This window comes from Aotus nancymaae, unplaced genomic scaffold (genome assembly GCF_030222135.1).
Source record: "Aotus nancymaae isolate 86718 unplaced genomic scaffold, 86718_ANA_hifiasm-v0.15.2.pri h1tg000075l, whole genome shotgun sequence".
NCBI lineage: Eukaryota > Metazoa > Chordata > Mammalia > Primates > Aotidae > Aotus > Aotus nancymaae.
The window spans coordinates 2,048,663-2,073,097 of NW_026988490.1; the positions used below are offsets into that span (position 1 = coordinate 2,048,663).

The 24,435-nt window shown below is 41.9% G+C and overlaps 1 protein-coding gene across 2 annotated transcripts in view; it reads right to left on the minus strand.

Moving 5' to 3' along the window:
- The window catches only part of GABRB3 (gamma-aminobutyric acid type A receptor subunit beta3), a 249,637-nt gene that overhangs the window by 45,301 nt on the left and 179,901 nt on the right, over positions 1 to 24,435 (minus strand). For both annotated transcript variants that reach the window (XM_021674561.2, XM_021674563.2), the window contains exon 4: positions 16,517 to 16,737. In XM_021674561.2, the coding sequence (XP_021530236.1) occupies positions 16,517 to 16,737 (221 nt within the window). The remainder of the gene's footprint in view (positions 1 to 16,516; positions 16,738 to 24,435) is intronic.

A 24,435-nucleotide genomic window follows, 5' to 3' on the forward strand; every position in this document is an offset into this window, starting at 1 on the left:
ACCAGCATTCTCAGAGAAGCTTCTGGAACTAAACTATCTTGGTCTCTGTCTCTCCTCAGCTTCATCCTTTTTAATGTTTTCATTACATTTCATTACACCTACACATCAGAACGTCCATTATTTGCGAGCTTGCTGGCCCCTCTCTCACCCCCAGGTGAGCCTACAAGAGCAGGACTTTATTCCCCCATCCAGGGTCCTCTCCGCAGTACCTAGGACGGCAGCCGCCCCCTCCTCCGCCCCTGGACCACACACGCAGAGTAAGTGTCCTGTAAATATTAATAGAATAAATGACTTCGTGAGAGGAAGACGAGGCATAAGCTGAAGTGTGCGACTTGAGCAAAACATGGAAAGAGAAACAGGTGACCTAGTCCTTCGTGGCTTTAATGTCCCAAACATAGGAGTCAGTGGGGACACCTTCCCGCTGAGAAGCACTCCCAGCAATGGCTCTGGCTGTGCACGGTTATGGACTCTCAGAGCCTCCATGGGCTCACTGGTCAAGAGGCTTGGATAAGAATCCCCTTTGTTTATGGTCGAATGGTCTCCGTGAGTCTATGTTGCAGAATTCAGTTCTTACCTGCAGAATTCAGTCCTGCGGAATTGAATCCAATGTCAGTGTGTGAGAACTTTCTGGCTTCAGCTACAGGGAGGACCACAATGAAAAAGCCGCCTTCAGTGGAGTCCTGGATCTCTGATCACAATCTTGTAAAGCTAACAGGACCTGTAAGCAAGTTAGTAGCTCCTCTGGTGTGACTTCTGGCTTGCACTCAAGACGCCCAAATGTTCAAGAAATCTGGGCAAGAGTTGCATCTATGGCCACGGGTCAGCACCACAGCCAAGGCACTGCCTCATAGGTAACCATTTAACCCTTTGCAGTCACCCTACAGCAACTCACTGCCATCTTCATTTCGTATTCCCCCGAGGCAGGAGGCATTGGCTGGTGAAGGAAGCTATCATTTTTCCAAGAAAAGGAACTCAGATGCTAGGAGGTAGGACCTAAGTCGAGTAATTCAGACCAAGCATTTTTCTTGACCAAACGCTTATCATTCAATGTGAAGAAGTCACAGGACACAGGCCAACATTTTGGTTTTCCCAATTTTTGTTTTGCTTTACGAAATATGTAAGAAAACACATTCATAGAACTGTCCAAAGGCTTTTGCTATGGAAACTCCTTCAGGATGTTCCTGGAAAATTATTGTGGTAAGCTGAGAGTGTTAGCAGCCCATTCCTTTCCTCTTTCCAGAATCTTCTCACCAAAGCAGAGCTGGCTGTGTGCCCACCTCTGGAATGTGAGCCAACTCTGTGACTTGCTTTATCTGATATAAATGGCTGGAAGTGACCATGTGCCAGTCCCATGCTTAGGTCCCAAGATGCGTTCTCCTTCTGGAATTTTCTGCTTCTGCCTCAGCTGTGAGAAAGCCATGCCCAGAAGTGTCTGCTGGTTTCAGGAGAACGAACACAGAGAGCAGGACTGAGGCGACCATTCATCTTTTCAGAGACCACCCTGGGCAGGTTAATGGGTCCCCTACACCCAGTCTGTGAGAGAGCCAGCCAGAACCGGCAGAGATGCTCATTAACAACCCAGACACACAATCAATGAGCGCTTTGGGGTTATTGTATGCATTGAGGCTTTCTAGCTGACTGTTACACAGTACTCTTGTGGCAACAGATAACTGGTACAATAATCAGCACAAGTAACTGCAAACATATAAAAGCAGAAATTCTCGTCATTACTAGGAATCACAACCTGATACTTCCGAGGAGTGTTATAAGATAGCAAAACCCTTAGCAAACAGCATTTTTTCTAAAATAGGAGCATCTGTTTCTATACTGAAGCCTAACTCCACTATCATTTAGGAATACTAATTTTTGTGAATGAGTAGTCCCAACAGGCAAATGAGACAGGCCCGATGGACCTCCTCTTGATTTTCAAAGAATATGGCAACCCACTACACAAAGCCGCAAACTGGCAACAGTACTCCAACCAGAGCAAAAAGGGTACGCCAGATTCTAGAACACCTGAAAGAAAGGAACTGCCTAGACAGCCGACTGAGAAGTTCTTAATACACCACAGGTTCAACCCTCTGAAGAGGAAGAGAGAAAACAGTTCGAAGCAATCACTAAAGTACTTGGAGTCACTCCAACCATCTGGATCTAATCACGGTACTCGGGGGTTTCACAGTCTAGAACTGCAGTCCAAAACATACCAACCATGTGTGACTATTCTGATCTACGTTTAAAATTCTTTCTTTTAAATTAATTTAAATGAAGTAATATTTAAAAATATAGCTCTTCTAATGTTCTAGTCAACAGCCCACTGTGACTGGCTGGTAGTTACACAGATTATAGACTACCCCCATCCCCACACAAACTTCCATGAGACAGGGCAAAAATAATAGCTTGCTATCTGTGTCTCCAACCTCAGAGGACACAAGTCCCTGGATGAATGTGGTTGGGGGTATATGGGCAAATGCATGGAACCCAGAGGCTAGAAGGTGAGTTGTCACAGCTGGAGGAAGACATGCACGCCAAGACAGAAAAGGTCACTCAAGACTCTACCCAAAGCACCACACAGTGTGTCTTAATTCATGGCTTAGCTATAACTCAGCAGCCAGACAGAAAGACCTACCCTAGTTAAATGAGAACCAGGCAAATGGAGCACCTTCACCTGATGTTCACATTTCTATCCTAGAGGCCACAGCTTCCAACTTGAGAGTGAAACTGAAGTCAAGATCATTGTCTCCATAATCACTAGAAAGTCACTTTGTTTCTATGACTCTGTCTCACCTAAGCATAAACATTCTGAATAAAAGAGGTGTCCTACGAAAAGCAATGGAAGCACAGAAAATGAAAGTTGAAAAATACAGATGATGTGAATGGTTACTAAAAGGTATGAGTGGATACGGCCTCTTTTCAAGAAGAACAAACAGGGAGACAAAAGAACATTCTGAAATGAAGACATAGAAGAAGCTGTAACACTGAAAGATGAATGCAAGAAATCCCAGCCACAAATGCCAAATTGAAATCTGTTCTGAAGACAAAGACAACGTAATTAACATGGCTGAAAATCATTTAATGGCATGGAAGGCTTCTTACATTTTAATGGGAACATAAGTTACTGAGGGATCTTGTTAAAATTCAGATTCTGGAACTGGGTGGGTCTTTAATTCTGAAATTCCCAGATAATGTTCCCAGATAATGATGCTAATCAGGGTGACCCTACTTTGAGTAGAAAGTAGAGTGCAAACTTGTAAAACCTACTCAAAGGCAGAGGTAGAAAAACGAAGCTTTGAAAACAGAGGAGATGATAGACAATTGAGGGGATAAAACCGATATGTAACAGAGTTTTATTAGACAGAGCAAAACCAAACAGCATCGAAATCAGTGAATTAAACACAAACATAAAATAAAAAAATTAATGAAAATGAAATATACACAATATAAAATGTCTCATTTTAGTGATTTTTAAGTGTGTAACTCAGTGCATTTACACTGGCATTCAATCAAAACTACTATCCATTTCCAGAACGTTTTCATCATCGCAAACAGAAACTCTGTACCTTTTAAACAATAACGTCAATTACCCTAACCCCAGGCCCAGGCCCAGGAAATCTCTAGTCCACATACCGTCTCTATGAATTGACCTATTCTGTTGGTCACCGCATATAAGCGAAATCAGGTAAGTGAAATCTTTGTCCTTTTCTGCCTGGTTTAGTTCACTTACCACATTGTTTTCGAGGTTCACCCATGTTGTAGCATGTACAAGAATTTCATACCTTTTTAAAACTGAAAAACATTCCATTATATGGATATAACATATTTGATCTATCCATTCATCTGTTGGTAGACATTCGGATTGTTTCCATTTTTTGGCTACTATGAAGAATCCCACTATAAACATAGGCATACAAATACCTGTTTGGGTCACTCCTTCTGTATATATCTAGAAGTGGAATTATGGACAATATGCTAATTTTATATTTAAATTTTGAGGAACCACCATAATGCTTTCCACAGTGACTGAATAAATTTAAATTCCCATCAGCAATCCCTAAGGATTCCCATTTTTTTCTTGATTTTGCCAACATTTGTTCTTTTCATTTTAAAATATATTTATAATAGCCATCCTAATGTGTGTGATGTAGTATCTCATTGTGGTTTAAGGAAACGCAAGTCAAAACCACAAAAAAAACAGGATGGCTATTATCTTTTTTCCCCGTTTCCTTTAGTTGTTTGTCCATGTTTTCCCTTACCTATTTGAATAAAGAGATTACTTAAAGTCTTTAGTAAGACCAATATTTAGATTTCTGCCAATTTATTTTGTTCCTTTGACTAAGCCATGTTTTCCTCTTTCTTTTTATGCTTTGTGATGCTTCTCCCCTGAAAATTGGGCATTTCATTATTATAAAGCCGTCACTCTGAAAATCAGATTCTTTCCTTTCCCTACGGTTTGCTGCTTTTACCTTTATCACTCCATTTGTTTTGAGTCATTTCTAAACTTTTTTTGAAAACATTATTTCTTGCCCAGTTTAATCAGTGAATTCTCTATTGCTTTAGCTCATGTTTAGCCAATGTTTTTAATTTATTTACCTATGTATTCATTTACTACAGATGGGATCCCACTGTATTGCCTAGACTGAGTGTAACGGCATGACCATAGCTTACTGTAGCTTCAAACACCTGGACTCAAGCGATCTTCCTGTGTCAGCCTCCCAAGTAGCTGGGACTACAGTCATGTACCACGATGCCTGGCTAGATTTTTTATTTATTAAAATTTATTTATTTATTTATTTATTTGGTAGAGTTGGGGTCTTGTTACATTGCCCAGGCTGGTCTAAAACTCCTAATCTCAACTGATACTCCCACCTTGGCCTCCCAAAGCACTAGGATTACAGGCATGAGTCACCACACCTGGAAAATGTTTTAACGAGAATTTCTTTAAGTGCCAAGAGCTGAAACAAACAAACCAAAAACACACAAACAAAAAAGAGAACAGCTTTCTATCTCAGTCTTTGCAGATTTGTTATGTGCTGGGGCATTTTGTAAACACTTTCCTCTGAGCCTAGGGATTAGGCAAAAGCAAATATTGGAGGTTCCTTAGGACTTTTCTGAGCATACCTCTTGCCTATGCATGAGAATGGATTTTTAAGCACCTCTGTATATGTGGCTGCTTTTGAATGATCTAATTTATCTAGGAGTCTCATCCCAGCTTCTCCTTTGGGCTTTAGATGGTCTATGTTATGCTTCCATCCAAAATCTCCCGTCCCAGCCATCTTCAGGTTTGTCTTCACCCTGTAGCCTTCATGAGCACTGCCTGACCCTTCTTTTGCTTGCATTCTGAGTTCGGTAAAACTGAGATGAACATCTTGCTTCAGTCCTTCAGGCATCGTCCAGACAGTTTGGAACATATGTACACAATAATTTGCAAATAAGATCTGCTCTGCTCCCTCTGCTGGAGAGGGAGTACTGGGAACTAGGCTGCTGCCTGCTCAAAACCAAAACAATCCCCGCCATAGGATGTGGGTGGGGAAATGGCAAGTGAAAAATGCCATGAAACTTTCCCATTGTTTTTAATATAGCTTTTTTCTTGATTGGGCATTTGATTGGTTACTGTGAACCTTAAATTGATTTCCAGAGCTTCTACAAGGTTGGTTCAGATAGTTTCTAGTTTTTGTTTTGTTATGCTTTGATGTTTCTGTGAGAGGACAAGGGCTTGGAGCTTTTTAGTCTGCCACTTTGCTGATGTTACCACCTATGTGGAGCCTGAAGCAACCCCATTTTCGATGGTAACCTGCCATTTTGACTTCTGATTAACACCTGTTCCAGGAATGCCTCTAAGATTTCTACTTTTTCTACTGTTACCATAAATGTTGACCTTAGGTCAAAACAGCCTTTACCATAAATCCTGCCCTTAGGCAGATTTACATAGCATTCTTGCCTCTCCCTGACAAGTCAACTTCAACTGTCCTGCACACTCCCTCCCTATGGTGTATAAGCCCTGGATCGAGGGCAATGGTGTGAGGATCCACCGTCTTGTCTCACTGCTGCCTGAGACAAAGACATGGCCCCTGCTCACAAGTTCTCATTAAATGTGTCTTTCTAAGAAACTGCATTTGTCAGCCTCTTTCTTTAGCCTCGCAGCTTCCTCAGCCTTTAGGGGTCGGTGTGGATACACTTGCCCACTGCAGAACAACCCAACATAGGGGTTAGATTAGAAAGTCCAAATAAAAATGACATCTTCCTGAAAAACATGAACCCTCAAGATTAATGCAAGCAGAAAACCTAGAGACCAAGAAGCAGTGCAGAAACTGAAGCCCTGTGTGCTAGGGTGGAAAATGTTACTAAAGATCCTTTTCGAAGTAGCATGCATTTATAAAATCTTCCCCTCAAAAAATTTCATATAAATGATATATTTATGGGTAAGTCTTTAAATACTTAAAGGAACATCAACCCTCTCCAGTATAGAAATTTCCCATACAATATCATCCACTGCAGAACATACAAAAAGAGAGAGATCTACTTGGTTCATGTTAGGACAAAATACACACAAAAGAAGATATATAATCTGTTAATATATTTAAGAGACTGTATATGAAATGAAAAAAGACACAAATGAAATTCTTCCATAAATAATACTGGGAAAACAAAATATCCACATTCAGAAGAACAAAACTGGACCCTTACTTCACACCATATACAGAAATCAACTCAAAATTGACTAAAACTTAAATGTAACTACGAACAGTTAAACTACTAAAAGAAAACATAGGGGGAAAACTACCTGACATTAGTCTAGATAATTATTTTAATGATTTTTGAAAATTGATTTGATGCAACAAATGCAAAAATAGACAAATGAGACTACATCAAACTAAAAATCTTCTACACCAAAAACAATTAATACTATACAGAGAAAACCAACAGACTGGAAGAAACATACGCAAGTCATGGGGTTAATATCCAAAATACTAAGGAGGTCGAACAACTCAATAGCAAGAAAACAAACAAACAAAAAATCTCAACTTAAAAAATGGGCAAAGGACCTAAAGAGACATTTCTCAAAAGAGAAATGGCCATTACAAATGGCCAAAAAGACATGAAAAGAAGTTCAACATCAGTAATCATTAGGGAAATACAAATTGAAACCACAATGAGATAACATCTAGTACCTGTCAGCATGACTAGTACTAAAAAGATGAAAGATAAATGTTGGCAAGGATGTGGAAAATAGGACACCCTTGCACACCGCTGGTAGGAATGCAAATTAGTACAACCATTATGGAAAACTCAAAAAACTGAAAATAAAATTACCATATGCTACAGCAATCCCATTTCTGGGTTTTTACCCAAAAGATTTGAAATCAATTTGCTAAAGGGATGTCAGCAACTCCAAGTTCACTGAAGCACTATTAACAGTATCCAAGTTATGGAATCAACCTAAGTGTCCATCAACAGATAAATGGATTTTTAAATGATACACACACATACACCACCACCACCACTTCAATGGAATACTATTCAGTCTTAATAAAGAAAGAAATTCTGTCAGTTGGAACAACATGGATGGAATTCGAGACCATTATACTAAGTGAATTACAACAGTCACAGAAAGATAAATACCACATATTCTCACTTATTTGTGGAATCTACAATCGAACTCATATAAGCAGAGAATAGAACAGTGGTTACAGCAAATGGAGGATGGGGGGAATGGGGCAATGATTATCAAATGGTGATTTGTAAGCATGTCTTCGCAGGTAGATTCATTATGTGAACAAACTATACTTAGTTTATTTTTGGTTCAATACAATAATTCTTTTAAGAAAACATAAAATAAATCTACTCAATAAAAAATGCATTTTAAAACTCCTTTAAATCAGTCAAAACTTTATTCCTTTTATCATATAAAGGTAACTACTTGAGTCACTAGTACTGCTATTTCTGAGCCATCTTCCCTATTCATATCTGCATTGTGTGGTTAGGCAGCTGCTGTATGTTGTCACATAATAAAATAAAGGACTTCCCCTATTATTTTTAAAAAATCTGTTAGGCAGGAATAATATGTTCTAAGTTCTATTGAAGAGCATGGTGAATATAGTTAATAATAGAGTTTTATACATTTCAAAGTTGCTGAGAGAATAAATTTGAAATGTTCTTACCACACACATGCACAAAAATGTCAGTTCAAATACTAGCTAGCTAGATAAATATGTTAACTCACTTGATTTAATTATTCTGAAACTGGCCCAATTGTCCCATAGAACTGTTGTTTACAGTTTCTTTTGAGTAACTGTAGAAACTGACGCTCCCCTTCTTCAAACCTGAGAAACTTACATTATCTTCCCTGAGTCCTTCTCTCAGGAAACCAACCATCAGGCCCCTCAGATGGTATCAAGGAGCTGAAATCTACTGGCTCACCACATCTGGACAATGACACGCCGGACCTTCACCCATCACGATGGCCTGATCTGCTTCCTGTTGACCGTCTCCTCTTCCTTATCCCTCCCTAATTCCTGTTTTCCCATATATAATTTTTTTCCCTGCTAATACATTAGGTTGGTGCAAAAGTAATTGTGTTTTTTTTTCCACTAAAAGTAATAGAAAAAACAACCCCTAATTTTAGTTGGCTGAAGAGAAGGCTTTGAGACTGATCTCCCATGTCTTCAGCTGAAGCAGCTGGAGAAAGTCTTCTGCCTTGGCAACACTCATCTCAGTGACGGGCTTTCTGTGTGGCCTGCAGACAGACCTAGACTAAACCCCTGGTATTTCAGCAACAGATTTTGGTTCCGTGACCACAAATGTGTTGGTTTTGCAGCAGTTGGATTGTGTTTTGGTGATTGTTTGTGTGTGTATCAACATAGTAATGGGAAATCAGAATTTGATAAGCTGATTTCTTTTATAATACTGTTGGGCCCCGGTATTCTTTAGAATCTGGAGAAGTTTGGGCTCCCTACGGACCTCATTTTGCTGTTAAATAGGAAAGTGGGATGAAACTATGTGATGATCTTCTGCAGTGCTGTTTGGTCCCAGTCATCTCTGGAGCCTCAGGAAGTCTGGCCTTTAAAATAACACTGGAAACTGCTTTACCTAAAACTGTGGTTCACAGCCTTCATTGGATTACCTATCAGAACAAATAAAGTTTAAGCATGTAAACCTGTTTGTAAACTGGTGGGTTTGTATTGTTTTCTCATTGCTAGAGTTCCAAAGTAAAAAATGAAAATAGAAATGTCTTCAAAATTGTCAGCATACATTTTTGTCTGGGTTTTATATTTGTCTCTGCTAGATATTTTGAGGTGTCAGGATTTGGCACAGGTTATAAAATTATAACTCAGCCAAAACAAAATGATCTTTGTTTATGTGACATTGTTTCAGAAATGACTAATTTAGGGTTGTTGATTTAATGAAAACAGCTGAATCTTCTGAGCTACTGGCCAAAATACTCATGTATTTAATCTCAAGGTTCTTACATAAGTGAACACCTGATATTCACAGATTAATTAAAAAATAGCTAACAAGGAAGTAACTAGAAATGATAACTAGCTTTGTATAATAGTTTTCAGAATTAATCTAGATAAACTGTTTAAGAATGAAAGATTTGAGTAAATGTAAATACAATAAATCCTGTAGGTGAACTTTTTGTGTAATTTAAAACCTTAAAATTCTTTTGATGTTCATTGTATATCTGGCTCATTTCTAGTCAAATAAAAATTATGAGGAAACATATTTCTATAAATTGTAGAATGGTTTTCATATATAAAATGCTAACACTTGAAAGGCAGTTCAGGATTTCTTGCTACTTAGGCTTTTGCAAAATTTAATATTACTAAGAATAATTGCAGTGAATAATTTTGAATATAAAATATGCCAAAGAAGATGTCTACTTGTTTAATAGGAGTAATTTTGTCTAATTCAGATTTGATCTAAAAGTTGATTCAAATTATGGCCTATGCTAAATTTTTGTCCTAAAGTAAAATGACTGATTACTTAAAAAACAGAAAATTTAGGAAAAAACAAAGTCCAAGCATGTCTGTATAAGGCATATGTAATTCTTTTTGTTTCTCTGTATGTCTATCTTCATGCACATGCAGAGGAAATAGAAAGTTGAGAAGTTTAGATAATAAAACATTGTTTTAAAACCAGATAGAAAATTGGAGAAATGTGTTTAATTAACATTGGTCATAGGTAAAGCTCCTAGTGCTGAAGATGGCAAAATGAGAAATATTGTAATGAAATACAGTGGCAGTTTGTCAATTCCTTTTTAACACAGTTAAGCCTAAAGCCAGATTTAGCATGGATACACATTCGCATAAATGCTCGCATTGCTTTATTTCACACTGTTCTTGCTCTTCTGCATAGACAGTATTGGCACTAACATGCTTACTGGTCACATGCCTGAATGTGAATTTCTAAAGTGCACAAAATGCATAGTGGTGTTGGTGGACTTAAAGATATTAATTTATGTATCAGGAACAAAAAATAATGGAAGTAAAAGAATAAGGAATCGGTACATTAAACTAAAAGTACAACTCCTCCTTCATCGTGGGCCACAAGAAGCATCCATTATAACGAAAAATGTGCTGATATTAACACTGTTATCACTGGTTATCATTGTTCTGGAAGTTCTGAAGTCAATGCAGTAAAGTAGAAATATGAATAACAACAACTGAAAATGAAGATAAAAATTATCATTATAAGCAATATGATTGTAAGACTAAAATTGTCAGGATTAACTCAACTGTTGAAAATCGTGAAAGATTAGACTGGCTAGATGTAATTTTGATACATGCATACTTAAAGGTAGTTATATACAAATTGACCATAAGCCTTCCTACATACCAGGGAAAACAGCTAGAAAATTAATGGAGCAATGATCCCACTTCTAAAAGCATCACACTTTCAAAAAGTGGAGTAAGTTTAGCAAGAAATGTTAAGAGCTTTGCTCTTGCCAAAGTAGTGCTAAATGTACATAATTACGGCAAACAACACAAGCTATACTTTTAGGAATTTGATAAATGATTCTAAAGTTAATGTGGAAGAATAAACCGGTAAGTATTGGGACAAACAGCTAAGCATTTAAGAACAAAATAATTAGACAGGGCATGGTGGCTCATGCTTGTAATTCCAGCATTTTGGGAGGCCAAGGCTGGAGGATTGCTTGAGGCTAGAAGTTTGAGACCAGTCTGGCAACATAATAAAACGCCTCTCTCTGTGGTCACAGCTACTCAGGAGGCTGAGGCAAGAGGATCATGAGAGCCTGGAGGTTGGAAGTATTAATGAATCATGATTGTGCCACTGTACTCCAGCCTGGGCAACAGAGCAAGACCCTGTCTCAAAAGAAAGAAATAGAACAAAAATGTATAGCTGTATCACATCCTACACCAAGACAGATTCCAAGGGATTGAACATCTAAATGGAATGTAAGTACTACAGAAAGGCCAAATGGAATTCAAGGTTAACTCTCATGCAATACTTTTTTCCCCCACCAAGTACTACTCTAGAATTTGGGGATGGAATAATGAACAAGACAGAAACCATTCTTTTCTCAAAGAGTTTATATTCTCACGGTGGCTTCCTTAGCATCATGAATGGAAACATTGAGTCAAAAAGTAAGAAATGCAATAAACTGACAAGATAGTCAGCTCTGGATAAGTCCTGTGATAACAAACCAGAAAGGTAATGTAATAGAAAGTGATGAATGATCAGAGAAGGGCTCTCCCTATAAGTGTAACAGTTGAGCAATCCTTAATTACCTCATTATATCACAATGATGCTGAACACATGACCATCTAGACACAGAGTAGTCCATATCCATCAGGGCACATGCAAAGACCCTGCGACAGGGGCATGCCTGATGTTTCTGAAGAGTGGGAGGAAAGAGTATGTATTGGAAGCATGGTGAGGGAGGGGGAAAGGAGCAGAAAGGGAGAGGTCAGGACTGCAGGGGCCGAGTCCTCCAGTAGTGAGAGGGTACCAAGCGGAACTTCATTTTGGAAATGGTCAGGGAGCCGTTCTCCATTTTGAGAGGAGAGGCAAAGAGTGAGCAACAGACAGCTCAGGTGGGCTCTTTGTAACGCAAAGATAAAGTTTCTGTGTTTCCAATTAAAGTACGACGTAATCTCATCAAATCCAAGCAATGGGGGAATTTGCAGAGAAGGTGAGAAAAGTCCTTGTAAGGAGGAGAAGAATAGAACATGCTGGGTGTGGGGAGCAGAAAGTGTCTGAGCCAGAATTTAGTGAGTCAGGCGATCTTCACCAGCCTTGAGAGATGAAGGAAATGGATAATTACTTACAGTAGCCTCAGTAATAATAAATTCCAAAGCAGGTATCACAGTCCTAAAGCTTGTATGTTCTTTACTGCTGGTGGGAGTGTAAAATGGCATAATCCCATCTGGTAAGAAATTTATCAACATGCGTTTTAGCTACATAATTTGGGAGACGGTGACAAAACAAGGGTTTGGGAGTTAGAGACGGCTGCATCAAAATCATATGAGCCCTAATACCTCTGCGAGTTTATATCTTTTCTGAGGAGAAAAGTATTTTAACAGAACGACCGTATAAAATGCAGTTTCAGAATAAGATCCTGGTCAAATGAATCCGATGATTTAATTTGAATCTTCTGATACAAGTTCTGGCTTCATTTTAATATTGCTTTCAATCTTTAAGTATAGAAATGGCAATTTTGACAATTTAAAACATATTTTAACCACAAGTGGGAACTTTATAACATACTGCCCAACAGATTTTGCAACAAGTTTCTCAGGGAAAATACAGATTATGTTGTTTCGATGACTCAGTCTCAGATTCCCAGGTGCCTTTTGGAGTAAATTGAATACTATTTTGTGAACCCCCCTTGCCAACTCGTAACATCATGGAAATGATATGAAGATACAACATGAATGACGTGAAGAAAAGACCACATTACAAAGTACACTTAGTGATGCAAGATGAGACGTTCAATGACATCAGAAGGCCAACAGACTGAAAAAGAAAGTCTGGAAAAGGGATGATAACTCTGCCTTCTCACATCAGAAGGAGCATCAAAAAACAAACAAACAAAAAACAGAAAATCTGTGACTAGGACAGGACAAAGGCCCATTAGTCTCTTAGTCAGCCAAGATCTTCCTGGTTCCTTAAAAGGTTTGATTGCCCAAAGGAAACTGTCAAGGATTCATGTTTCATTTTAGGATGGCATGCATGCCTTGTCCAAAGCATTCTCTCCCACCACATGTTGACTTAAGCCTGTGCAGGGATCTCAGTCATATTCAGCTGAGCTCAAGCTGGTAAGAAGAGCAAGCTAGTGTTAGCCCAAGTTTCAAGCTCAAGGGGCTGGCTACAAGAGTCACGGGAAAATTGGCTCATGATTTAAAACAACCTTTTATCACTACGAGAATGTGATCACTCTCAAGCATCTGCATGAGTGGTCAGTGACCACTTTTGCAGAGTCATCACAGTTAAGGATTAATGATTTCCCAGAATAAGGCTGAGCTGACGTACAAACCTGCGTCATGGACAGCTCATCTACAGCCAAAGGTCTTCATCTAGCCTAGATAAAAGCAAAAGCCCACTGATGGTGTTCCCATAATGGCTGGGCATGAATAACAAAAGAAGCCCAGAGGAACTAAGTGGTGACTGACCTACCAGGGCAGGCTACGGCTGGAGAGACAAGGCGAGAGCCAATCCCAGTGTCCAGGGGTGAGAGAAATTCCATCTGAAGGTCTCAGTGACACAGCCAGTCCAACCAGTATTTCAAGCACATAATCAGTAGGAAATCATTCTCTGTTGGGCAGGACCTTTCCTGGCAGTAGCTTACAAGCAGGAGAGCGGGAACAACCCCAGTTCTCTGCAAACCTTCCACCATAGGGAATTTAACTTCAGTGCTCTCAGCTGTGCCAGACGTCCTCCAGGCCAGTGCCATCATACCTATCCAGCAACAGGATGCAGGGCATCGCTGAGTTACACACGCTGGCCCACTCCTGGCCTGCCATGATGCCATCCAGCAAGTGCAACAGTAAAAAGGCAGGGGAGGGAAGGTGGGGCTTGGGGGCAAGGGGAGGATGAAGGGTGGCTGATCCATATGAGCACTCATACCTTGTTTTTCTATCAAAGGTCACATGTACAATAAATAAATGGTACTGAAGTTTACATAGAATAGCAAAGAATACATGTATATGAATTTAATGATCAGTGTTGTGACTTATTAATTTGATCTTTTGCCCAAAAGTTCAAATCAATCTCTAGAGCTATGTGGTTTTTAAATATCAAGGCAGAAATTTCTAGAACAGCCCATTTCTAATGAGCGGATGACATAAATTTAGCTGCTAGACACATGAAGAATGTAGTGATCAGTCTGCACTGTGGAGATTTTCTTTATGACATCTTATCCAGGTCTATGTAGCTCTAAAGAACTGTTTCAAAAATATGATGCTCTAAACAGACAGCTAAGGTATATAACTGTACTATACTTGCAAAAACAGCTACTTACTTAGAAATCCATCTATTGATTTAAGAGGCTGTTTGAGAGGCATAATGGATATAATTTTGACTATGGCTTTTTAGGTTATTATATAAAGTTTACTCCTAAAGGTTTCCCATGGCTTATTATCACATTATTATTTAACTTCAACATATAAACTTACAGACCAAGCAATTTTTATTTTCTTGGTTTATCTTATTCTTACCTGAAATCCAACATTTTCAAAGAGTTGGGGAATTTATTATGGAGCTTTTCTATGTATTACACAATTCTATTTTAACAGAGTTAAAGGTCTTTGCTTCTAACAAAGACATACAGAGCCATACTGACATACTCCACTTCTGATATAAACAATAAAGAATGCAAAAATAAAAGTGGAGAAAATCCAAATAGCATGTTTTGTTTCAAAAGTCCAAAATTCCTAGATTAATTTTTGTTATTTGCTTCTTGTTTCTCTTCCCCATTACACACACACAGGCACACACACATGCAACACACACATTATCACACAAAACACACACCACACACCCATGCACAGTACACAGCAACACAACACATACCACACATACAAGTGGACACATCACATACCACAAACACCACCCACACACAACAAACCCAACACACACACACCACACAAGTATACACCACACACACCACATACCACACATACAAAAAACTCAGCACACACCCACACACAAACTCATACACATTTACACACACACATCAGCTTCTTTCACTTCAGTATTTTTGGGGGTGGGGGCAGGTAAATGGCTCCTCATTCTACGTTCCCAAGACTTCTGAATCGTCTATCGTCTTTGGTACGGCTGATGCACTTACTGGAAGCTGAACCTCTGCAGCTTTACAACCACAGGTCTCATTTTCAGGCAAAAACATAAAATGCTGAAAACCTCCCAAAGAAACTCTGGGCTAGACTCTTTTTAAAGGAACACCACTGCCTGGTTGACATGTGCCACTTACCAATAAAAACATCTGATTTTACTAAAATCCCAACTTCTGGTCTCTACACTGTGGTTCTGAGAAAGTCACTCACACGTTCTATTTGAGGCAATGCTAAATAATTCACTCTGCCGTCTTGAGGCATGAAAGTCACAGGGGTGTGGATTTAAATATACACTGTTACGATTTCACGTATAGCTGTTAGACTCTCAGCTCAAAGGCTGTGGGCTCACAACATTTTGAGATACACCTTTTTTCCAAGCTATCCACATCAGTCCCATTCAACACAGACAGTCACTGCTGGAGGATCCCAAAGGCACTTGGAGGCCAGGAAATAGAGAAACATACACAGATACACACAAAATACTGTTCTAAAACAAAGCAAACCAAAAATCAGGAAAAATCTATGTGAGACAGAAGGTTTTTAAGAGCACCATTTAGCAAGGTGATATTCAAAAGAATTGACTACCAGCTGGGATGGAGCCCCATGGAAAGGCCTGGCAGTTTCCAGAGCAACCAGAGAAGTCCAGGGCCTCCTCACTGGGACTCAGGAAGACAGTCTGGTGTCCTGATTTGAGTGATTATGTTATGAGAGCTGAAGAGAGATGTTTCTCATCAGGAAAACTCTCACTTAGTCATTCCCATAAATATTCGTGGCACCATCTCAACAAAGCTCTGTAGAGAGGAAACCCTACAATTTGCACAACGGACATTTTTTTCAACTGTGTAAACAGCTTCGAAAAAACCTCACTGAAGCCACTGCAGTGTCAGGGTGATATTAATTACAGGCCTCTGTGGCTATGATGTGGAAATGCATCCTGAGGGAATCTGTGTTCTTAGACATGGCAATCCAAGTACACACAATTGATCCACAGGTGGCTGTTTTTCAACTGCTTGATGACTATTCATAGTAACAGTAATGCCCCAAATTTTATGGTTATGAGATTGTTTTTTTCTGCAAAGTGCTTCATGGATGCTTCCTAATTAATCTGAGGTCATTGCCTCACTTAACGCCGATCGTCTCAAGCGAGGTATTCAACACCCATGCACCATGCAGCTGCAAAGTTGGCCCTGAAGAGGCACACAGACCTGAGCCCGTACAGCACCGTCCCATCAGGGTGAAGGCGAATCATGCGGTTTTTCACTGTCACTCCATGCACAAATGACTTTTTGTCATTTAAGAAATACGTGTCAGGCACCCATAGCTGGTCAGCGACTCGATTGTCAAGCGTGAGGTTGAGAGGGATCCCAGAATAGGCGAGCCTTTTATCTCTCCAATATTGTTGAAAATACATGGTTAAGGTATAATCCTGGGGGGAAAAGAAAAGAGACAAAGTTAGTTTGTACTCAGCCACAGGTGTATTTCCTCCACGACCAGCCAAAGTCAGGTTGTGATCGACGCTCTACAGCGACTAACCAAGAGAAATGGATGTCATTTTTATGCAGGGTAGGAGGCAATGGCTGCTTTCTCGTGGCTGCAAATACCAGCTTTAATAGTACATGAATCTGTGTGTGTCGCGTACAGATGTCCTCTGTTTTACTTAGGTAAGAAGCAGACTAGACAGATTGGCATTTAACAGATAACAGCATAGAAATAAAGGCGAAAAAGTCATTGTAAAATCAGGTTGCTGGCGGGGAACTAGGTTGTTCCCCGACATGTTCTCTCTTCCACCAGGCAGACAGGTGCTTTAAGCACCTACAACAGATGAGCTCCATCTACAAACTCCCTGTCTGCAATTTGAGCCACTTTCCTCTGGTTCTGCCCTCCATGAAGGCTATAAATACAAACCTTCTATAAACATCCTCTGGAGACACAATAGCCTGTGGGAGGTCTCCAGGCCCTACCTATTGTATTTTCTTTTTCCTCCAGCTTGCCATGGCCATTTCTACGTTAACTGGACCATGAAATCACTTGGAGATGATAACTTACTCACCTGGGGAAAATGGGAACCTGAGGCCAAAGCAGGATGTGGGAGGTGGGAGGCAGATGGGCCATGGTGTTGCCCACAGGCTTGCCTCAAAATAAGCAAATATCTACGTGAGGGTTCTGCTTTTCTTTTGGCAAAGCAGCTAATTCACTGAGAATAAAGTGGAAAAAAGGACACATGAGAGACTAGGCATGAAGGAAGAAAAGGAATTCTCTTTTGATGGGGGCAATCACTGTTCAGTTCTAGAATAAACTGAATTACTATTCTAGGGTAGCTGGAGTAGACCAAGTCTAAAAATCTGGTTATATTCACAGGACATTTCTAAGCCCTCTGTGGAAGGATCCAACCACAGAGGGGAAAATCACTGCCATTCTGCACAAGCAGCTTGCTGAGTTCACACACTTTAAGATCGCGTCTGCAAACATCCTCACTTGCGGACAGCGAGAGATGGACAGCAAATCCGTTGAAGAATCCAGCCTAGACAGAGGCCTCCTGACAACCCCTCCAGGATTCCTTTTGCTTCTCACAGGGCAACTCTTGGTGTTGCTAACCTGATGACTGCTTATTGGCCCCCTCGACAGTGTTGGAATATAGAGGCTGAGAGGCTGACAGAGGACATCGGCTTGTCTTCAGCTGCTTGCCACAAGAGGGGGAAGCAAAACCAGCTTGTACTGTATCACTACAAACAAAATACGTTTTTAAGCTTTGAATCCCATAAAAATTAGAGTAGAAGGAAAGGCAAGAAAATCCAAATGGGCTGGACAGTCTTTAGAGAGGCCTTGTCTGCAACTTCAGGTGAGGTAGCATTTAAGCAGATGAAAAGAAGCAGGCATTTTTTCCCCAGACACTTCTATGGGCAGAGCTCTGTACCTAGTAATAATCTGTGGGGGCCTCACCACCACCACCAATTAAAGATTCTCATAGAGCAGGTGGCACTAAAGATAAGCCTCAGCAAGGTAGACAGCAGGTAGGGCACATCAAAAAACACACGGGGTGTTGCTTTCAAGAGCCTGATGAAAAAGCCTGTGGAGCACAGTTTGGCTGGAATGCAGGGTTTACGGGGAAGAATGCAGAGTGATGGGTCAGGCTAGACCCCAGTGCAGTGACCGGAAGGTAGAAACTAGAATGCCACCTTCGCAGCCAGTGAAAGCCACTGACAGCTTCCAAGGAGCAGAGAGTCATGACCATGGTATTAACTGTGGCTTTTATTTCTGTGTTCTGGTGCTTTGATCTGCGACCTTGTGGACCTTGGAGGGAGGGCCCCTGCCAGGGCTGGCTAATTCCTAGAGATGGCAAACAACTCTCCCAGGAGTGCACCTCTCACTTGCACACCAACCATCCAGAACCCACGCCGCAACCAGCTCTTTCGTTTGTTTGCTTTCCCAGTCCAGAAGTCTTTTATTTTTTATACCTATTATACCATAAATTCATAGGGCATAGATTTCAGCGGCTCAAGCTCCAATCTCCTCTTTTACTGATCGTGCATATTCTGGGGTCACTATCGCCTGCCTAAACTACCCAGGTCCAGGTACTGGACAGCTAAAGACAGCCCCTGCGCCCCATGGCCCTGAAATTACTTAAACCGGCTAATCCTGAGCATGCTCACCCCGTGTCACCCATTCCTTCCCAGCAGCCACAATAAAGGCCTCTCCCCTCCCTCTGCTGCCTGACCCACCCTGGTGCTCCTGAAGCTGCCCCCACGGCGTGGCGTGCCCCCCTACTGCCCCGGAACCAAGAGGAACAAGCTCTCCTCTCAATGGCGATATCTGATCTGTGGGCCTTGCCTGACCTAGATGATAATAAAACCTCCGTTTTAAAACACAAAGCTGCCTGTGAGGAAAACTGGTGTAGCAGTGGTGAGGTCAAAGGGAAAGGGATGGTGTGCAGAGGCCTCCGGGGAGTGGACAGTGCTGGGTGGTGGGCAAAGCAAAGGCCTGCACGGTTCTCGGTTCTTGGACACAGGGCTGACGCAGAACATCAGGACGAGAACCACCGTCACAGGGCACGTTCCGGTCATCACCATTACCTTTGGCAGGTGTGGGCGGCGTGCTGGACCTTAGGTGGGCAAAGCTGTGGTTTTACAACCAAAGGAGGATATGTTAGCAGCGGCAACCACAGGGTTTCTCTGTCACCCTCCACGTTCGTGTGTGTTGAAATGGACGTTTCACTTGTTTCTTTCTTTACTCCTAACCCCGCATCCTGACACCAGAGTTGTGATGTCTAGCGCCCTTCGGCCCCGGGAGCCCGGCTGTCACTCACAGCAGGGCAGTTCGGGCTCTGCATCTTATTTTGGACAACGTCGCTCTCCGCACCATCAGCAGCGCCTCTCAGTTTGGGTCTTGGGTGTTTGCTAAGGTGACTTGAGTGGACTAGGGGATAAGAGCTTAGGCAACAGAGGGAGGGAAAATATGGTATGTAAATCCAAACCTGCGGCATGCGATCAGCAATGCATGGCAACGACTGACTGTCACATCAGCGGGGCCACAAATCAGTGTCCTCCTTCTTTTCTGGGATACTTACTAGCTGGCAAACAAAGGGAAGGGGATGGTGGAAATGTCCAAGCCTCCCTCCACTCTAGTGCAGCTGGGAGCAGCAAACGCAGGCTCTTCCTGTTCTGGGAGCCAGGTGCTGCCCTTTGACAAGCAGTGGTGAGCACAAGCCAGGAACAGCAGTAGCCACTGGGGTGTATGATGCTTTGGTTCACTGCAGGCCCCAGGCTACCCAGCACGTCATTTCACTACAAAGCAGGTATTAGTTATTATCCTATATCGATGAAGCAACAAAAACTGAAGAGCTGAAGTAACTCGCTTCTCATCCGCTCCCTCCACGCCCTCAAACACGAGTAAGCTGGGACAGTGGGACATGAAGTTCAGGCCACCTCCCTTCAGGGCCTGGCTGTCAACGTGGAATCTCCAAGGCATGGGAGCTAAACAGTTCCTCATAATAAACTGCAGTGAGCTTGGCAGGGTAGGGCTTTGAAAGGACATCTCTGAGCGTGGAGAGTCAGGTCATGCGGGCGGTTCTTCAAGGGGAGGAATCAAAACTCTGGCACCATCAACTCCTCCTTCATGCTCAACCCATCAACAAACATTTAGCACAGGTGCTATAGAAAAATGCTTTGCAAAAGTCTCCTTTTCTTCAATGCATCCCATATATCCAAGGGAAGTTACCCATTTTCACATTTGCAATGATGTGGCATGAACCAAAGAGAAGAGCAGTCACAAAGAGATGGAATTTGCATGGGATGGAGAGTCTGTCAGTTTTGAATTTCAAGCCCATCTGCAGAAATAGAAGATACTCTGAGACTTTAAAAACTCCAATGATTAAAGGAATATTGGCTGTGGGGAGCAGAGAGGACACTGGACTCCTCACAGAACATGAAAGGGGAATTAAGCCTTTGCTCTTTCTCCTTCATACTTGAGGTGGACTCAGGTGATGTCTGGGTACCAAAGTAAGAAATGGCTGGGAAGGGTGGAGCTTCTCAAAGAATAGCTAAGCTGGCCACTCTGGGGCAGGGTGGGCCCCTGTTGCTGTGGTTCCTGCTGGCTGACAAGGGGTTGGGGACATAGTAGGGGGCACCAAATGAGACAGACAGCTGATATTTTTACAGAAGCAGCCCACATCCTCCAACAATTGGGTTGTTAACGTTCCCTCTTTTGCCAGACCCCGAGGCTGCACAAGAAAATATCTGCATAGTCAGACACCGGCACCCCTCACTTTACTGTGCTTCACAGATAACACATTTTTACAAATTGAGGGTTTGTGGCAACCCAGCGTTGAGCAAGTAAGTCTATCAGCACTGTTTTTCCAACAGCATATGCCTACTTCATGTCTTTGGGTCACATTCTGGTAATTTTCACAAGATTTCAATCTCAGTATTTCATTATTGTTATATTGGTTAGGGTGACCTATAACCAGTGATACTTGATATTACTATTATAGTCGTTCTGGGGCACCAGGAATAGCACCCATATCAGATGGCAAACTTACCCTACAAATGCCATGTGTGTTCTGACAGATCTACCAACTGACCCTTACCCTGTGTCTCTTCCTCTCCTTGGGCCTCCCTATTCCCTGAGACATAACAATATCAAAATTAGCCCAGTCAGTAACCCTCCAGTGGCCCCAGTGGCCTCTAAGGGTTCAAGTGAAAGGAAGAGTCACCCATTTCTCACTGTAAATCAAAAACTAAAAATGATTAAGCTTAGTGAGGGAGGTAGGTCAAAAGATTATGTGCAGAAGATTTTTATAGGCCTAAAGTTAGGCCTTTTCTACCAGTTAGCTAAATGGTGAATGCAAAGAGAAAGTTTTAACAGGAGATTAAAAGTGCTACTCCAGGGAATAAGAAAGTCAAACAGCCTTATTGCTGATATGGATAGAAGACCAAACCAGCCACAACATTCCCCTAAGTCAAAGTTTAATCTAGAGCAAAATCCTCTCTTCAATTCTGTGAAGGCTGAAAGAGGTAAGGCAGTTGCAGAAGAAAACTTAGAAGACAGGAGAGATTGGTTCATGAGGTTTAAGCAAGGAAGCCATTTCCATAACATGTAAGTGCAAGGAGAAGCAGCAGGTGCTGATAGAGAAGCTGCAGCAAGTTATCCAGAGGATCCCACTAAGATCACTGATGAAGGTGGTTACACGAAACAACACATTTTCAGTGTGGATTTTGGAAGAACTCTTTGGAAGAAGACGCCATGTAGGACTTTCATGGCTAGAGAGAAGTCAATGTCTGGCTTCAGAGCTTCAAAGGACAAGCTGACTCTTGCTATGGGCTAACTGCAGGTAGTGACTTTAAGTTGAAGCCAATGCTCACTGGCCATTTTGAAAAATCTAGGGCCCCTAAAAATTATGCTAGTCTGCTCTGCCTATGCTCAGTGAGTACAACAATAAAACCTGGATGTCAACACCTGTTTACAATATGGTTTACTGAATATTTTTAATCCACAGTTGAGACCTACTGGTCAGAAAAAAAATTCCTTTCAAAATATCACTGCTCATTTTCAATGCACCTGGTCACTCAAGAGCTCTAATGGATATGTACAAGGAGAAGAATGTTGTTTTCATGTCTGCTAACACAACATCCATTCTGCAGCCCACAGATCAAGGAGTGATTGACTTTCAAGTTTTATTATTTAAGAAATACATTTCATAAGGCTATAGCAGCCATAGAAAATGATTCTTCTGATGGATCTGGGTAAAGTGAACTGAAAACATTCGGAAGGGACTCACCATTCTACATGTCAGCAAGAACATCCATGATTTATAGGAGAAGGTCAAAATATCAACACAAAAAGGAGTCTGGAAGATGTGGATTCCAGCCCTCATGGATGACTTTGAGGGGTTTAAGTCATTGCAGATGTGGTGGGAATACTAAGAGAACTAGAAGTGAAACTTGACGATGTCCCTGAATTGCTGGAATTTCATCATCAAACTTGAATGCATGAGGAGTTGCTTCTTATGGATAAGCAAAGAGTGGTTTCTTGAGATGGAGTCCACTCCTGGTGAAGATGCCGTGAACACTGTTGTAATGACAATAAAGAATTTAGAATATTACATAAACTTAGTTGATAAAGCAGTGGCAGGGTTTGAGAGGATCGACTCCAATTTTGAAAAGGTTCTACTGTAGGTAAAATGCTATCAAACAGCATTGAATGCTACAGAGAAATCTTTCATGAAAGGAATAGTCAATCAAAGTCATAAATTTCATTGCTGTCTTATTTTAAGAAACTGACACAGCTTTCAGCAACCACTACCCTGATCAGTCAGCAGCCATCAACACTGAGGCAAGACCCTCCACCAGCAAAAAGATTATGACTCCCTGAAGGCTCAGATGATTGACAGCATTTTTAGCAATAAAGTACTTTTAATTAAGTTATGTACATTTTTTAGACATGTGATTGTACAATTAATAGACTACATTGTAGTATAAACATAAATTTTATATGTCCTGGAAAACCAAAAAAAGTGTAACTCACTTTGTGATACTTGCTTTACAACAGTGCTCTGGAACACAGTCTTCAATATCTCCAAGGGCCCAGTTATTCAGCAAATGTTTATTGAGTGCTTACCACCTGCTAGGCAACTTGAGAGAGGCAAAGATGAACAAGAGGCAATATGGACCCTAAGGAGCTGGCCATGGGCAGAGGCAATAATTGCAGGTTCCAAGAATTCAAAAGCAATCTAAGTCAAGTGCTATAGGGATATGGCAATCACAAAAAGAAGCCACTTCTGGGTAGGATGACTACAGATGAATTCTTGGAAAAACAACCTTCTGACCTAAACCTAGAAGTAAAAGACTCAGCTACGTGAAGGGCAGGGCGACTGCCCCTGGTGGCCAGTCACGGGTATGGACATATGGATGAAGCGGCTCCTGATAACAACTGACCCCACGCAGTTATTTTCGCAAAACAACGACAACAACAACAACAACAAACAGTCCACAGAGCGAGGCAGAGAAGGTTCCACAGGGTGGACCATGCCTTCTACCCAGGGCAGCTGAGGGAGCCCCCGAGAGAAAGAAAGGGGCCAGCAGGGGCTCGCAGGGCTTGGAAATCAGAGCTGAGAGGTGTGGGGGAGTCGGCAGGTGCAAGAGCGCCTCGAGACTCCGCGTCCAGACTTACACCTCTTCTGTGTGCTGGGTGGCCTCATGGGGACAGGTGGGAGTCTCCAGGTTTCCCAGGCACTCAGGGCCCAAAGACTCCAAGAGCCGACGCCAGGCTAGCCGGAAGTTGTGACTGTCGCTTCCTCTCCACCTCTGCCCTTTACAGGGGAGGCTGAAGCTCGGGAAGGCACAGGCATGGAGTGTGGGGAGAAGCAGCGCCCGGGGGTACAAGGCTCTGCGGAGAAGAGGCAATCAGGGGCGGAGCCTGGGGAGGAGGGTGATGTGGAGGCGTGGCCTGCTGTGAAAGGGGCGTGGCCGTGGCGGAAGGGGCGTGGCCCGCAAAGCTCCTCCCGGTACGCGGAGGGTGCACCACGCGGGGAAGCTGAGGGTGGGCTTGGTTACATCAGCACACACCGCGGAGAGACAGGCTGTCTCCGGCACAGACTCTTGGCTGTGGCACAACCAGCCTTATCAGCACA